The sequence below is a fragment of the Lepidochelys kempii genome, chromosome 7, assembly GCF_965140265.1.
Source record: "Lepidochelys kempii isolate rLepKem1 chromosome 7, rLepKem1.hap2, whole genome shotgun sequence".
Classification (NCBI taxonomy): domain Eukaryota; kingdom Metazoa; phylum Chordata; order Testudines; family Cheloniidae; genus Lepidochelys; species Lepidochelys kempii.
In genome coordinates, this window is record NC_133262.1 from 104,607,211 (window position 1) to 104,624,281 (window position 17,071).

The 17,071-nt window shown below is 39.6% G+C and overlaps 2 protein-coding genes across 24 annotated transcripts in view; one reads left to right on the forward strand and one right to left on the reverse strand.

Annotated features, from left to right (window-relative positions):
* The window catches only part of CTBP2 (C-terminal binding protein 2), a 231,161-nt gene extending 219,105 nt beyond the window's left edge, over window positions 1-12,056 (forward strand). For 11 of the 18 annotated variants that reach the window (XM_073354089.1, XM_073354088.1, XM_073354090.1 and 8 more), the window contains 3 exons: window positions 1,011-1,138; window positions 2,423-2,540; window positions 8,062-12,056. In XM_073354089.1, coding sequence (XP_073210190.1) covers window positions 1,011-1,138; window positions 2,423-2,540; window positions 8,062-8,242 — 427 coding nt within the window. In that variant the 3' untranslated portion in view covers window positions 8,243-12,056. Of the gene's footprint in view, window positions 1-1,010; window positions 1,139-2,422; window positions 2,541-4,578; window positions 4,993-8,061 lie in introns of those variants that run through there. The other 7 variants (XR_012160053.1, XR_012160052.1, XR_012160054.1 and 4 more) reach the window with 7 other exon arrangements.
* The window catches only part of ZRANB1 (zinc finger RANBP2-type containing 1), an 83,400-nt gene continuing 69,107 nt past the window's right edge, over window positions 2,779-17,071 (reverse strand). For all 6 annotated transcript variants that reach the window (XM_073354110.1, XM_073354109.1, XM_073354108.1 and 3 more), the window contains 2 exons: window positions 15,489-15,718; window positions 2,779-14,451 (listed from right to left, as the gene is read on the reverse strand). In XM_073354110.1, coding sequence (XP_073210211.1) covers window positions 14,233-14,451; window positions 15,489-15,718 — 449 coding nt within the window. In that variant the 3' untranslated portion in view covers window positions 2,779-14,232. The remainder of the gene's footprint in view (window positions 14,452-15,488; window positions 15,719-17,071) is intronic.

Sequence of the window (17,071 nt, forward strand, 5' to 3'; positions counted from 1 at the left end):
GCAGTGGGGGCAGTCAGGGGCGGGGGGTCCGGGAGCAGTCAGGGGACAGGGAGGGATGGATGGGGAGGCCGGGCCACACCTGGCTGTTTGGGGAGGCACAGCCTCCCCTAACCGGCCCTCCATACAATTTCGGAAACCCGATGTGGCCCTCAGGCCAAAAAGTTTGCCCACCCCTGTTCTAGAATCAGTAATCCAAGGAAATCTTGATACCATAAATAATTTAAAATTTTGGTTTAAAAACAAAGTTGAAAAGGGACTGTGTCAGGTTAAAAGTCATGTTTCATTACAAAGAATGTTCTGCTGGACAGTGAAAAAAAACCATGAAGATTTCACTTTCCGACACTAGCACAAGTCTGCTACGTTTGCAATGCAGACACTACAGGCGAGTGTTTGTTTATAAATGCAAATGAAAACTGTTACTGCAAATCACGGACATATTTCTGGTGAGGTTTTGAGAAAGCTTTTTCTTTATTTACATACGTATAACTCTATACAAACTTACAAACTCAAGGATTCAAATGACCTGACAGTGTCTCTTCAAGTCTAGAGCATTAGTGACTTTGTTCCTTCAGTCCATAGTGCAGGAGAAGAGAGACCCTGCTGGAGACAGATGAATTATTGTTGCTGCGAGGGAGACGCCCAGTCATTTATCTCCTCATTAATACTAGTGATGGAAGTATTAAAATCAATCATCCAGCAGGTTTATAAAAGGCTGTCAAATCCACCTGCTGTTATTATCACAACTGCTGGTTTTTAAATTTTTCAGCACTGATGCAAAGTCCAAAATGCCTACTGAAGCCTCGTACTAAAGCAGCATTTCAGCACCTCTTCCCTCAAAGCCAGACACCCCTCAACAGTTTCAGACCAGAGGGAGAATCTATGGTGTTCCATGTTCACTACATGTGGCTGTAAATCATGTGGCTAGAGCAGAGTGGCTTGCATGTTAAGGAAGCTGGCCATTAGATTTTCACGATTTGTAACTTTCACCCTGATTTTTCATGTTTACATAGTTTTGCTCAAGGCCCATTGAAAGATGCTCCTAATTTAATTTGTACTCCACACACTGCTTGGTACAGTGAGCAGGCATCCTTAGAGATGAGAGAGGCTGCTGCTACTGAAATCCGTCGCGCAATCACAGGTATCTAACTCTGTCTTTTTATCTTACGCATATTCTAGTTTGTTTTGTAATAGGCAGCATGAGTCAGTGGATTGGACAAGGAGCCAGGAGACCTGGTTTCTAAACCTGGTTTTGCCAGAGTCGCTGTTACGTTGGACAGCTCATATGTGGCCCAATTGAAACAGGTGCCTAGCACCCACAGCTCTTACTGATGTCAGGGGGTGTGCATCATTACCCCCATTTTACCGGTGGAGAAGGTATCAAGCCCTGAACCTCTCCATGACTTGTGGGAAATGATCCTTACTCCCTTTGTAAAGCACTGTCAGCCGATAAGTGTTATTGGTATTCCACACAGTGCAGTTTTATGACTGGCACAGCACCGGCTGTGGCTGCCTGGCTGACGCAGTCCATGTGTAAGTAGGGGTCATTTTAATCATTGCCACTTTTAAAGCAACAAACCAAGACTGTTGAAAAATAACCTTTAATGTCCCATGCTCTGATAAATCAGAATAATTGTGCGGTGACTGCCAGAGGGCTTTGGTGTCCCAAGGCCTCGGGGCACTTTAACCATAAAGAACTATATGTCCCAGCTAAACCCCACAGTCACCGTAGAGCAAAAAGGAAATGGCAGAGATCCAGCCCCCCAACTTCCCTCACGCCTTTGGAGCAGGTAACATGAGCACACGATTGAGGAGGCCAGGAGGGCTTGAGCCTTAGCCAACAGTATTCCAGCCAGTCACCCAGCGTTGACGAGAAGAAGGCTGCTCCCCAGCAACCAGTGTAACCTAGGGCAGCCATGAGGTTATACTGGAGAGTGCACTGGGAACCAGCTAGTCCTAGATCAGAGGACTACAAGGGGAACATAAAGCCCCCTTTGCCCCAAACCCTCCATCTGTGGGTCTTGCTGCAGGCACCGCTGAACTTAACCCAAGAATTGGGCCCATTGTATGTATATATAACATGACAGCAAAACTTCGGCTCTCGCTCTTCACCTTGCAACTAAAGTTATTTATCTTAGGTGGGGCCAAAGCTTCTTGCCTAGACGCATCTCTGAAAGCAGCAGAAAGTCAAGTCCCAGGGCTTTTCTTTTTTCCCACAGTAGAGGCACAGCAGCCCGCTATGGTGAACGGCTAATCTGGCTCCAAAAACACTGCTGCATTCTCCAAACCATTCCACACTGCTTGTGGCATGTGATTTTCCTTCACACTAACCATCGCAGTAGAAATCAGGAAACAGTAGCTCATTGTATCTTGATAAGGCCATAAGTTGCTTAACACTTTTTTAACTTTAAGAACTATATTCCAGGTCGCATCCCAGAAAGCCTAAGAAACTGCGTGAACAAGGAATTCTTTGTCACATCAGCCCCATGGTCAGTAATAGATCAGCAAGCACTTCATCCAGAGCTCAATGGTGCCACATACAGGTAAGATGGAGAAAAGTATTTTCACAACTGTTTTATACAGCCTGGGAATTCCATATGCAGTGACAATGCTGCTCGTAACTATTTCTAAATAAAACCTCTGTGGATTTGACTAGGTAGAGGAACTGTGTGTGCAGTCGTTCAGCAGGCGTTATCAGCGCTGCTCAAGTTACTTATTCTGTAGCAAGCTTAGTTTATTTTACACGTGTATTCCTGTGAGACGTCACAGCAGCTGCTCAAGCTGCATCTCCATAAATGGCCCATACACAGAATCTCTCCAGGTTTGTTCTGCACTTCTGTCAAAGGGCTTCGGGCAGTCTCACGCTAATCCAGCCAGTCATACCATGCTCATTACCGTGGCATGAGACCTGGAGGGAAAACTTGAGACTGGGCATTATTCTTACTAAAAATACCCCCAAGACTTTTTATAAGGAGCCTTGGAGCTTTTGCAGAGCAGGGGCTGGACCAATCAGAAATACTTACAAATAAAAATATAGGCACTGTACAGGAAACAGCCTGTACCTTTTATTCCCACAGACAGAAGTGTGAGGGTGGGGGTGCCAGGGGAGTGTATCCGGGGAGGAAGATGGGCTTTGAGGCAAAGACTCAGAGTACAATAAAACACAAATAGGCACAGGATTTTGAGAGAGAGATACTCAGCAGAGGCTTTGCCATATTACTTCTAATATCAGCACCATGCGATACATTAGTAGTCTGATATGTTGTTGGGATACTGTTGGGTCAGCGACTAAGGCCAAGATTTTCAGAGGTAAGAGGCTTAACACTAGCCTTTTAAATCCATATTGAGGCACCCACCAGTTTCCAGGTTTTAGTGTCTTGGTTTTAGGTGTATAGAAACAAGGTCTTACAAAACCCAAGGCCATGATTCCAAGATTTAAAAAAAAAACCTCCCTGTGTTTATTTTAAATTAATAGACATTCCCCAGCAGTGTTTGTAACCAGAATACTGCAGCATGATCCTATTGGCATCAGGGCAGAATACTGCAGCATGGTGGTAGGGAATGAAAACTGGAAAATGAAACTGATTTCCCAATTTTCTTTGTCCAAACTGAGAGAAATGCAAAAAAAGTAATTAAATGTCATAAACAGCGGAAAGTAAAGAAGGCTTTTAAAGTGCTTCCCGTTTCCGTGTAAGCTGGGTTTAGTAACCAAGGTTACTGTGTTTTATGACGATACAATTTGACAGCGTCCCTGTTTAAGTGGATAATTCTACTGGAAGGAGGTGTCTGAAGATGAGACTAATTCTAGCACATATATCCTCCTAGCTTCTATGGGCCCTCCCACGGCACACATACTAAGGAACCCACTCAGCCAGATTATAAAATCCACATGTGGGGCCAGATCCTGGCCTTTGTTATAGCTGCTTTGCATTTCACAGTGGCACTTGGCTACTGAGTGCTTGGCCAAGGCTGTATATTATTCCATTATGGGGTGCAGCTTAATTGTACAAGAAAATGGTATCAAAATAGAGTTGTTCATGTTTGTATTATTTTAAAAGGGAAGGCAATCAGTAAAATGTCCATAGGCAGTTGTGTAGTTAACTTATGCCGCAGTCACCAAAGGGGGGAGGAAATGAAGGAGTAAAAGGGTCTGCTTTTCAACTCTGTATGAAACGCTCATAATTAAGCATGAATGAGCCAGTTCAGACAACAGTGGTGTCATACACAGTACAAAGCAAATGTTGGGATACATTCCACTGTTGCCTGGAGCAACTCATTTTATTTGGACTATCTACAAAACTAGTCATGACTCTGCTGGAGAATATAGAATTTAGCATCAAAAAGAAGCCAGAATGTCACACTTGGGCCCTCTCGTAATTGCATTGAGATGTGCCATCTCAGGCTGTGTAATGTATTGTGCTTACAGGCTGTTGCTTTCTGTTTAACTTACACCATTTTTACAGTGTGTACCACACACACTGCTTATTGTGTAACACATTTAGATACAGTGAATCAGATATGTGTACTCTGAACATATGATGTACAGCACAGATTGCTAACAATATATTTTCATTGGTGTAGATCAGCCACTTTTGGAGTATGCTTGCCCACTGTAAAGTATGAGCGCATTTTTCAGGTGTAGCAGTAGAGGCCAGGATACCAGGTATTTTAATGAGATGCAACATGTGTGTGTCCACAGCGTGTGTTGGGTGAGTTGGTTTGTTTTTGCTCATGAGCAAAGTTAACATTTGAAGCCACAACTTGGAAAATGTGGCCAACATGGATCAAACTTGTGGCCAACGTGGATTTTAACTTTTTAGTTGGTCTAAGTTAGGATCAAGATCCTTATGCCAGTGGACCTAAGAAGCCATAATTGACAATGGCCTTTTCTTCCCCCATCAATTAGGATGAAACCATCTACTTCCCTTCTCACCTTCACCTCTGAGTTCCATGTAAGTCTAACCCTGCTCCTAAAATTTCTTATCCACCATCTTTTCTTTTAGCTCTTGCTCTCTCCACTTCATACCAAAGCTACTATTAACTTCATCCTAATGGCTGCCTCTTCCTCCTCAGTCTCTTTGAGCTATGTTGTCACTTTGGTAGAGTCTGTTGCATCCCCTTCCTCTGCACTTTGCTCCTGGAACACACTCAGCTCTTTCCTTTGTGACTGCTCCTCTGATGGAAGGGACTTCATACTTGGCCCTTGCTCTGGTTTTACACTTGCTCTTTGATGCCTTAGTTTCAGCTCTGCCCTTCATACTGATGATTTACAGATCTTTCTCCATCAGCCTCATCTTGTATTTCGTCCTGGCTGTCTCATTTCCTTTGCAAGCTCAGCATCAGTTCTGCTCTCCATCTACATCTCTTCATCATGGTTGAAAATGCCACCACTCTCCAGCACCTAAGCGAACCATCATGATTTTGCTCTTGCTGCCTCTCCCCTCCCTCCACCTCAGGATTCTAGTCTTCTTTCTTTCCCTCTCTAACATCTGTCCTGTCTCCTCCATCTCTGATCCATGCCTTGATTATCTCTTCCCGTCTACTGTAAACTCCACCAGTCTGCCCTCTGTGTTTATCACCATATGCCCCACCAGATTGTGACTGCATTATCAGCTCCTACCCCTCTTTACTGGGCCCATCATTCTTTTTCTTCATACTAAGCTCAAGTTATTTGTCCTTGCCCTCTTTCAAGGTTCTGCATCGTTCCCCCTCTGCATACATCTCTCATCTTACCAGCCCTATCGCTCACTGTGCTCCTTCCTACTCTCTTGGCTTTGCACCATTTGTTAGCCCCATGCCTGAGCACAAACTGTGCTCTAGATCCTGGCTTCTGATACAGCCCCCCCACACGTGCTACTGCACTGGTTCAAATGAGACCATAAAGCTGCCCTAATTAAACAGCTGAGGAGTCCCCATCGTGGAGAGGTTCTGGAGGAGGCATGGTTAATACGTTGCTACTTTCTAGAACCTGGCTGGCATAATAGCTGCTATCTCACAGCGAGCACAATACTCAGTCTCTCCCATCCCACTGTAGCTGCACTATGCTCCCTGCAGCCCAGAAATTCTCCTAAGCATTGCTAGCACCTACCTCAGCTAACCCAAAATTCCTTCCTATATCTAACATCCCTTGGCCCATGTTTTGCACCCTTCCCTATAAATTTAGCCATCGAAATGTTTTCCTGGGCCTTTAAAGCAGTGTCAGATTTTCCAGTGTAACAGTTGATTGTGCATTAGTTTTCATGCCGTTGGACCAGGTTGCATTAAGAGGTGTTTGCTACACCTGTCACATCTTATATGAAAAATAAGCTAACAGACTTTTTTATTCATCAATCCGAGTTAAGAATATTTATGGGTAAAAATATGTTCTCATAACCTTCAGCTGTCCACAGATATATCAACTTCACAGGCACAGTAGAATACAAGCTGTGTTCAATTTATTTTGTTCCCACGAAACATTTAGCTGCATAAGTACATGGTTCAAACTGTTAAAGTGACACTTGTAAAAGTCAGCAACTTATGTCCTTTTCAGAAGACTGACTTCACTGAAATGTTTCAATTTGAACTGGTCCACCAGATGTTTTTCCCTTTAGAAGAGATTACGCTAATATAGTTAGAATATCTTCTTCTGCTTGTGTGTCTAGGTCATACAGCACACCTGGTGCACGTTAGGGAGTTTCATTGCACTCCCTGTCACATGCAGCCTGCTGCCAGGCTACGTTCTTGTATCATAAAATGCATCTCAGACGATGCATTAACATGAAGCCAGTAGAGTTATTTGGATCCTTCCTAAGTGAGAAGCTGATTTCTATGGTTAAAACAGCTGAAAAAAACATAATGGGGTACTTGTAGTGTCAATAGGAACGCTCAGCTTGACACTATGAATTAATTTAAAAAATAACGCATGAAGCCTATGTGCTAACATAGAGCAACGTGCAAAGTTAAACACATCTGGGCCTTTATCCTTAAGGGATTGCAGCTAACTGGCTGGCAAGATGCAAGACAAAAAAAAATAAAAAAAGGGTGGTGAAGTATGATACCTGATGGGGAAGGAAGTCTTGGTTGCATTTTAAATGCATTTATTCTTCTTCCCCCCCCCCCCCCCCCCCCCACCAGTTTTACCCAATTCAAATAGAAGTTTTTCACTTCTTGCCTTATTTCCTGCTGGCTGGGCATGGGAATTGTTCCTTAGCTTACAACGGTAGTGCTGCTTTCAGAGACTGATCTTCTCTGCACTAGGAGAGATTAACATGGAATAATGCCCTTCACTACATCAATGCAGGAGTAAATACAGTTTGAAACATTATATAAACACTTTGGTAATGACTAATGCAGAAAGCATTTTCCTCCTACTTTTTCACCCCCCACAGGCTAGTGATTTTTTTTTTTAAAATAAAAAAAGTTCTCTTCTCCACCCATTAAAGTTTTCATCAGTTACAAGGTATGGCTGTAACTCACACAAGTCCATATTCAGGGATCTTTTCACATCATCAGTTCCTAGTGGCCGCTAGTGCATCTACCTAAGGACTTTCAGGTTCTGTATAAAGGCTAAAGCCTCATTCCATTTCCTTGTAAATTTCTCATTTAAGTAGTTTTGTGTCAAGGGCTACTGTAATGTTTTTGCCTCAAAAAATTCTTGATGGAGGTATGTAATCAGTCTACGGGGTGAAGGCTTGTTTGCATGACTGTTACTATTGCTACACCAGTGGATAGAGACTACACCAGCTGCAGTTAGGGAGAAACAAACTGACCCTAACTCCCATGAAGTGATTTGGAAAAATCAATCAATGTTCACTGCCCTATGTGGACTATTTTACTTTAAAAATTAGTTCAGCTTTAAGCTTTTGATCAAACAGTAGGGTTTTTTTTTTAAAATGCATTAGGTACTAGAATAGTTACACCTTGCTGCTTGGTTTAGTGAATTACAGACACTACTATGCAGTTAGCATATATTGAGTGAGAAAAACTCTTAGCTGCCTTAACTCCTTCCAAAACACAGGTAATTTGTTGTGGTCATTCCTTCTACAGTATTTTTGCATAGTGGTGTCATTAACTGTTTCTTCCTAGATATCCACCTGGCATGGTCAGTGTCGCACCTGGAGGGATTCCAGCAGCAATGGAGGGCATCATACCTGGAGGCATTCCTGTTACCCACAATCTTCCAACAGTGGCACACCCTTCCCAAGCTCCATCTCCTAACCAGCCCACAAAACATGGGGACAACAGGGAGCACCCTAATGAGCAATAGCAGCTAATTCAAAAATTATTCAATAAACTTGGGACCAAGAGACATTGGAAAAAAGTTATACAGGAACTAAGAAAGGAATTTGATACAATATTTGTAATGTTGATTTTGGACAGATGCATCATTGATGTTCCAGTATTAAACTACAATGCGATAGCAGTCAAGACTGGGGAGAAACCCTGAAGAAGTCACCTGCTTTACTGAAGTGCTGACAACTAGGATAATATACATTAATGATCAGCTTCGGTTACTGTGTGTTAAGTTTCCTTCATCTGTGCATCAGTCACAAGAATAAAATAGATTTCCCCTTCTCAGCCCTTGGGAATAGCAGGGCCTATTCACCTGTATTTACAGCAATGCCTCAAGCAAACCGTAAGAAATTTAAGAGGAAACCATCATGTGGCTTCAGCCTTTTCTTTATTCACTTGTCCGGTTACCTCTTTTTACAGGAGGAGAAAATACTGGCCTAGAGATGAGAAGAAAACAAATGTCTTGGTGCAGTCCTAGCTGGCCAGTAATATACATTGAAAGTTCTCTTTATAAAAAGTTTAATTATAGCCATTCAGGCCAGGAAGGTTAGGATGGGGGGGGAAAGGTGTCAGAGTTAAATAGCTCCCCTCCTATCACATGAAAGAAAGGTTTCTCTCATCTGACCGACACACTGAATAAAGTAGCTGTAAATTCAGTATGCCCCCCTCAGTGATGCAAAAAAAAAAAAAAAAAAAAAAGTATTGAGTTTCACACACTATTTGTACTCAAATATATTTTCTCAGTTTTAAATCTGCAGCTATTTTATTGAGTGCAAATGTCTTGAGCTGGAAAGGGTTCAAGAAAAATAATGTTGCATTTCCTTATGTCTCAGGAAACACTTTTTATGGTAACTTGTCAGACTGTCTATGAACAAAACCCACTTTTTTAGACATTGATAAGAGTCTTCTTTTCTTCACGTGATATTTTATACAAGGACACTTCAAAAATGTGTTATTAGATGTGACTGATTTTAACAAATCCTATTAGATTTGTATCAACTAGTTACATGTTATATTCATAGTCTTTTGTGAATCATCGCCTTTTTGTTTAAAAAGATGGCCTGTTTTGAGCCTTTGTATGGGGGGAGGGGGGGGGTAACATTCCTGTTTCTGTGACAAAAAAAAAATCTTAAACTATCCCAAACAAAGAACAATGGCTATCAGAAGAATGTTTTGTTTTAGTGTGTTACCGTTATTGTATTTGTTTATTGTGAAGGTGGACATTTAGCGTTCAGTGCAGTTTTCAATAAAAAGTGATAAAATTTCTATAATTTCTGAAATGTAGAGCCCTCAATGCAATTTTAATATGGTTAAAAATAGAAACCCTTTGAGAATGTAAAGTAAGTTATGCTGTTATGATCAAATGTATTAGTACCCACCTCATAAAAAGACCTCATGGCTGCACAACTCACAGTGAGGTAGGGCAGATCTTCAGCTGCTGTAAATTAGCAAAGCTCTATGACAGTTTACACCAGCTGAGGATCTGACCCTAAATTTCTACTCCACGTGTAGATATTTATAATTTAGAAATGCTGGAGAAACTAAATTTAACCTTGCTGATTCCTTAGTCAGTTCAGTTTTAGAAAAACTTGCCTATGTTACCTTCTGCCCCATGACTTTTTACTTTTCAGAAAAATAGGCACTTTGGATACATACCTCGCTAATATTTAAATTCTGTGCAACTTTCATTTAACCTACATATTCAAGAAACTCACCATCATGAATACTGTGCTTTGGGAAGGAGCTAGCTCTTAGCCCTACAACCTTATAATAAGCGTTAACACTTATCTACACTAGACAGAGAAAATGTTAGCAAGTTTCTGGAGAATCAAGTTTAAGCCTGACTGAGCACTAGGCAGCTTCAAACTTCACTGCATGGAGGGCCCATCCTTGTATTACTGCAGTGCCCTTTTAAAATGAATCAATGCCAACATCAACTTGAATAGATGGGGCAAATAACGACATGGGAAAAAACAACTGAAACCAAAATTTCTAGTAGTTACAAAACTGTATTTTTGTTTGTTTTAAATTAAATGGAAAGCTATTTACCAGCTTCAAACATGTTACAAAGAGGTCACATTTCATAGCTGTGTGACTATCCTTTTGTCAATGATCTAACAGAGCAAGTATGAATGATTATCCATAAACACCAGCATAGAGAAAAACCAGGAGAATAAAACAGGTTAGTTAGAGAGGACATTTGGGAAACACGAAAATGGAAGATAAAACATTTAATTCATGTTGTCAAGGTTTGAAGTGACTATTTTTGGTACTATCATAGTTTTTTAAAATAAGCAGTTGCATTTCAGTAAATACTGTTCTATGAAAAGGAATAATTCATGCCAGTGGTTCCTAGTGCATCCATTGCCAGCAGTGGATTTTGAATCAGGAAATAAGAGTCCTGGGACAAACCTTGCAGAGAATGGTAGATGCTGTATGCTTTCATCCAGTACTTATAAAAATAAGACTAGATGCAAATCATAGCCAACTTAGACAATAGCTTCCACTTAGGTTTTACAGTTCAACAAGAACTACAAATGAATTTAAAAAATCCAAATGTTACAAAGTATCATAACAACAAGCTTCAGGTTAAAAACAACACTACTTGTGGGGTTGTGACCAGTACAGAGGGATTCAACTGTCTGTAATACAAACACCAACAAAATATGCAAGGAGTAGGTCACATGGAGAAGGAGAGAATGTGTATCCAGCCTGACTTGACGTATTCCTGGGTCCAAAGCAATGTGACTATAGTATGGCCAAGTGTTTTTAGACAGAAAAGTTAGTCTGCAAGGGGAAGGGAGAGAAATGTATGCCAGATAGCTGCTGCTCAAGATTTGTGCCTTTTGCTTTACTGACAAACCAATTTACTGCTGCTTTTGTACTAATACAAGGAAGGCTGGGGGCCCTTCCATCAATCAAGGATAACATGAAGCAGTTCATACAAGTAACAAAAATGTGACTTTTTTTTTTTTTTAAAAAAAGCCAGTTTTATCAGCATAAAGTGTCACCACTTCATACAGTAAAGCTCACAGAAGTTACTTCTCCTTAATCAGTTAATTAAGCAACACAACAAGAATTCTGCATTCTTCAAAATGCACAGCAATGTTACTGTGTTAAAGGAATAGGAAACATTCCAGTAATGCTGGTTAAAAGCTATGCTGTAGCAGCACTCTGGATGATTTCAGCATGCCTTGGTTTAACAAGAGCAACCCAGGAATTAAATTCTACTAAGGAATTCATAAATAGTCCAAGACAGTTCCCAGATGCAGAGGGGGCAAGAGCTTGAAATGAAAAGCCAAGTACTGGGCTATGTAAGCATTCAACAGTACGAAGCCAAATGGTAAATTTAATATAGATTGGGTCAACAGGACTTACCCATCACTGCACCTACGTGTTTGTAAACCTTCAAGTATGTCAAATGGGGAGATTTAATGTACACTGGCTACCGTGCTGGGAAAAGGACAACTGCTTACACCTTCATCTACTGTAGTGGGTGAGGTACACGGTCAACAGCTAAACCCCAACTCATTTAACTAAGGATTTTTGTTTAAAAAGTCTCACTTGATTTTGAAAACAGAGTGAGGCTTGTTAGCCTGAACCTATCATTTTATAGATTAGAAGAAAGCAGTAATGGTTAATAAAACTATAAAAAAGTATCAGGGGTGTCAATTCATAACAAAGTGGGGCATAGATATTAGACAGTGTGGGGTTTGGTTTGCTTTTTAAAATCAAAAGCTGTAATTGATTGTATAATAAACTGACATTAAATCTCTTTAAAAATGAAAGGATGTTCATTTCTTCAAAGTAACTCAAATTGGGGTGCAGGCCACCGATATTGTTGGAGGCAAGATACGGCTTGCTTTTGCAACAATTTGGTTGGAGAATGGCAGAATAATGAATAAAAATTAAAACCTATTTCACAAGGAAGGTATTTGAATCTTGCTTCTTATGACTTACAGTAACAGTGTGTAATTTGGGGGAAGATATGTCAATGAAGCAAAGTGTAATCTGGTGTGTGGGTGTGTGTGTGTGTGTGTGTGTGTACACCATTCACATAGCATACTGAATGCACGAGCTCTTAACTTACTTAAGTTACTCATTGGTCATGGTACACATGGATTTCATTGTAAGGTAACATCATAATCTTGGAAGAATGAGGACCAGGTATCAATTTACCTGACTACTGCATTTCGAAAGCAAACTGAAATCAAGATTGTATATTAAGATATAGAACCTGTTCACTATCTGTGATTCTTCTATTTTCACTCAGGTAATTCATACATATACTGCAAAGAAACATGCATTCTTTTACCTGAAAATCTATGCATGCACCAATGAAAGGAGACCTAAATGGCCAAAAGTGTGAAGACACATTTCATAATAAACATCAATGGAATCTGAGGGGGGAAAATTGCTAACTTAATACAGCACTTCATTATTTCTATATTTTTGGTGTTTTGTCACCAAGATTATCTAGGAGTTGTGCACATTTCAATACCATCTAAGCAGCATTTAGAAGAAAAAGCAGCAAGTTCTTTAGTGTTTCCATAGCCTTAAACTACACAAAAATATGCACTTTATGGGTCTTCTTTTGAAATTCTAGGTCATCTACTGCAAAGTTCCCTATCCACCAGGCACGCACACACACTATCAATAGCTTTCAAAGTGCTTATTAAAGAAGATCTGAATTGCACTGTATATGTAAAAAAATGGCATTAACCTTCAGTGTTTCTAAGCAAGGTTGTTTTAAGGTAACTTTAGCCATACAATTTGTAATGGGTAAAGTTATCACATATAATAAAATTTCTACAGATGAATATATTCTGGACTTCCACTTTTAGGAACCTTACATATTAAGTATGGCCACAAAAGTCAACATGCAAGAAATTCCCAGGTTTACATAGAGAAATATATTATACAGTGCTTTTTTTAAAAAAGCCACTTTAGAATGAAGTTTGTTTAAAAAAAAAATAAAACTGCCGAGAGGTCTCACTAATAATCGATGAAGTAGTTTTCACTTGCAATGTTTAACTAGGGTGAAAGACTCAATGATAAAATGATATACTGTACATATCACAGCAAGACTGGGTTTGGACAATATGAAATTCTCAAATCTCACTTGAGTTGGCAACTCCACACAGTTGTTTAGTATGTAATCTCTGGAATAATGTTTTAGGTCACTTTTCTAAATAAATATTTTAAGCATACTGAAGAAAGTATTAAATGTTACAAGGTGAAATATTAATGGAGAGCAAAAAACTATTTTTCAGAAAACAAAATATAAGTTCACTCAATGAAAAATGTAGCTCTTCTTCCACAGTTTGTTCCTTAAAGATTTGATTTTATTATAATGGGCACAACAGTAACTAAAATATTAATAAAATAATGAACTTGTTTGTACTTCTAACTTACTCTGGATAGTTTGTGCAAACAAAAAAATAAACCTCACCATCTGACCTGGGTACTGGTGAGATCTCACAAAATGGCCTTGCAAGAAAACGTGTCAGAATATTTAAAGAGTGATGTAGAATACAAGTTCTACTGTAAAAGTAAATCTCAAAAGGAACAAATATCCATCTAACATGTGCTTTTGTAAGTGCCCTTACTTGAAAGAAATTTCTTCTCAATAATTTTAAGATGCTGGTACACTTTTTTCCTATTACACAACTTCTTACACAACCACATGCGATACATTTATAGACAGATTTGCAACTGGAAAGAAACAAATGTTTTGTCTTGATAATAAAATTAGTTTTTTGTTTTTGTTTTTACAAACTGTAGTCCAACCAATTTAGCTCTCTTCACACAGCAGATGAACCTCTATACTCTCCCCATGCTGGTAAGTAAAATCCTTTCAGCATGCTTCTGCTAGATTTAAGTCAATCCATAACAAACCGCTAGAGTACAACTCTAACTTTGGGGTCATCAGACACTATGCATTGATACTTTATTTTTATTTCATCATTCATCATCATCATCTTCATCTTCCTCACCATCAGAAAGGGATGTACATGGGCGAATCTGTCGGTAGCGGTCAAGCCACTTCTCTACCATTTGTGTGACCAGGGGATGATTGCGGCGACGAGAGCTTTTCTGCATAGCAACAAGGACTCCACCCTCTGTCACACAGCAGTCTAGCCACTCTCTGAGCAGCTTTTCTTGCTGCTCCTCATTACCTATCTTAGGGGACAGAAAACAGACTCAGGATGAGGGTTTCAAGACTGCTGACAAACTTTAAGGAAACAACCCATGGTATATTGTGACTTTTGAGCTAAAGTAGTACCACTATCTTATTTAAATGCAGTTAGTGGGACGTAACATTTCATAATATTTATCCGGTTTTTTTGGCTTCTATTTTTGAGAGTTTAAGTGCACACTCAGGTTTTACATTAAGTAATTGTTACATTCGTTCTTATACTCAACCGTACTCGCCAGTTTTCCCTCTCCCTCCTCGTCTTTTAAAAATCCATTTTAAAGTGAACCTTAGTACAGTGCAAATATTTGTATGTTACCTACTGTACAGGTGCAGCAGACAATTCTAAGACGGAGGAGTTCTTACAAAGCGCTTGTAAATCACAAGGCAATCCTTACAATTCTAGTAATGCTCTGCTCTAAACTCCTGTTCTTGAAGATATTGTTCAAAGTTATGGCTTGCCAGGTAATATTCCCTTTATACCTAAAATTATACCCCGTTTCTCCTTTCTCTACATATTGGCTTCTGTGGACAAGGACCCACGTTCATTTTTTATCTCCAAATCCTCAAATGTGGCTCTACACTTAGCGACAGTAGCTCCCTATCAGTATCAGCAAACAAACATAGCTTAATTAAAGCAAAGATGTATATAATACTATAACTCTTAGAGCTTACTGGCCAAAAAATAAGTTTCACTCACTCAAACTAGGGCTGAATTTAAATTTTTAGTTAACTGGGTGCCTATAGTTAACTGGGTGCCTATTCTAGATATATCCGGGTCCATTTCAGGGTTACTGCATTTGTATTTACATATACAGTACATTTACATTCAACTTGTAAGAAACTAAACTGAGTTCCAAAGATGTGAGAAGCATCCTTTTGAACAGTCTCAAATGATGGAGAGGAGAGCAGAATCAAAAAAGGGTAGATGTATTTAAAACTTCAAACATGTCAGACTGCAAAAGAGACCTGTACTTACAAATAACGTGTGGGAAAAGTTGCCAGCCACATAAATGCTTCTTACCTCTTGAGCAGAGAGGAAATGAATATGCAGTAATTTCCTCTCACTATCAACCAATGGTAAAAAAGTAATGGTAACATCATCATCAGTGTTCAAGTTAGCACCAGCACCTCGATTGCCATAACCATCGTTCTCCATGGCAACCAGAGCAGAGAAGTGGCCCCTTGTATAGCCCAGAGCAATAGGACTTTTCCAACAAAAACTCTGTTCCCATAACAAAGGTAAATATACACCTAGAAAGAAAAAGAAAAAGGGATAAGACACAGAACTGGAACTGGAGCCCTCTTTTACATTAAAGTGATTTTTGGTGGAGAGGGGGTTTGCAAGCTGCTTTTGTTAGCTGAATATTAACACAGTATGGACATTAAAATAACTCAACCACAATGTAGCTGTTAAAATGGATCAGGCTTTCCAGTATCAAATCATTCCTGGGTCAAGCATGAGATTACAATATACATACCCTTATCTGCTACAGTACAAGTTTACGCACAGGTTGCCCGTGCGATTCCAGCCAGTACTGCGATTCCATTGCCCTTTCCACACAATAAGCAACACCAGTAAATAATATAGCAGTAATAATATTTCATGTCTGGTAATCCCTTAAAATATGATAAGGGATTTCACAGCATAAGAGAATAAAATACTACACTTGTTTTTTTCATTATTTTCTTAAACCACCAAAAATTTTGCCTTCTGCTTTCAGAAGATATTATTGAAAGAATCTTATCACACCACAAGATTATGCAGTACTGAACTGCATGGCAAACTTTCCCTGTCTGGCCAGACAGCCTTCATAACCTGTAGTCACACTGTATTAATGGGCTGCATCAATTATTTATATTAAATCATCAGAGACACACCAAAAAGATCATACTACTTGAAACCTAGATTAGACTAGTTTCTCATTCTAGTTTCAGAAATAAAGTGAGTAAACTTCACTGCTGGGATTTTTTTCTTCTAGGAACATGAGTAATTCTTGATGTGTACTCCTGCAAGACAACTCAAGCAAAAGCATGCCTTACCTTGTGACACTTTATAAATAGCTAGCTGTGTGTAAACCAAGCACATATGTACCACAGCAACCTTTCACAGTGTAGCTGCCTGCAATGTGTTAGGCAGCTATGGCTGCAACAAAATACAAGCCATATCTTTGTTCCTACAACGTTCGTGGAACACTGACGCACTAAAGGGCAAGTGAAAAGGGATACTAAATATTTCTGAACAATGAAAATCAGTGAACCAGTCTGCACATTTTTACATGTACTTCCAGGTACACAGAACTGGCCATGTTTGGATTGCAAACACTACAGGGAAACGTATAAAATAGAAAAATTTCCAGAGAAAATTGAAATTATTAGATTTAGGCTTGCAGATATATGTTACTACTAACTCTAAATTTGAGGGCAACTCCAAACTGAGTGTCCCTTTAACATTTCGTTCAAATTAAATTTTTGAATTTTAAACAAATGGTCAACTTTCCATTTGATTAACCTGATTTGTACAAAGAGATGCAGAATGAGGATGAGTTACCAAAAAACAACAGCTACTTTTGCAATTCCTCAGAATTAATTCTGCATGCATATTTA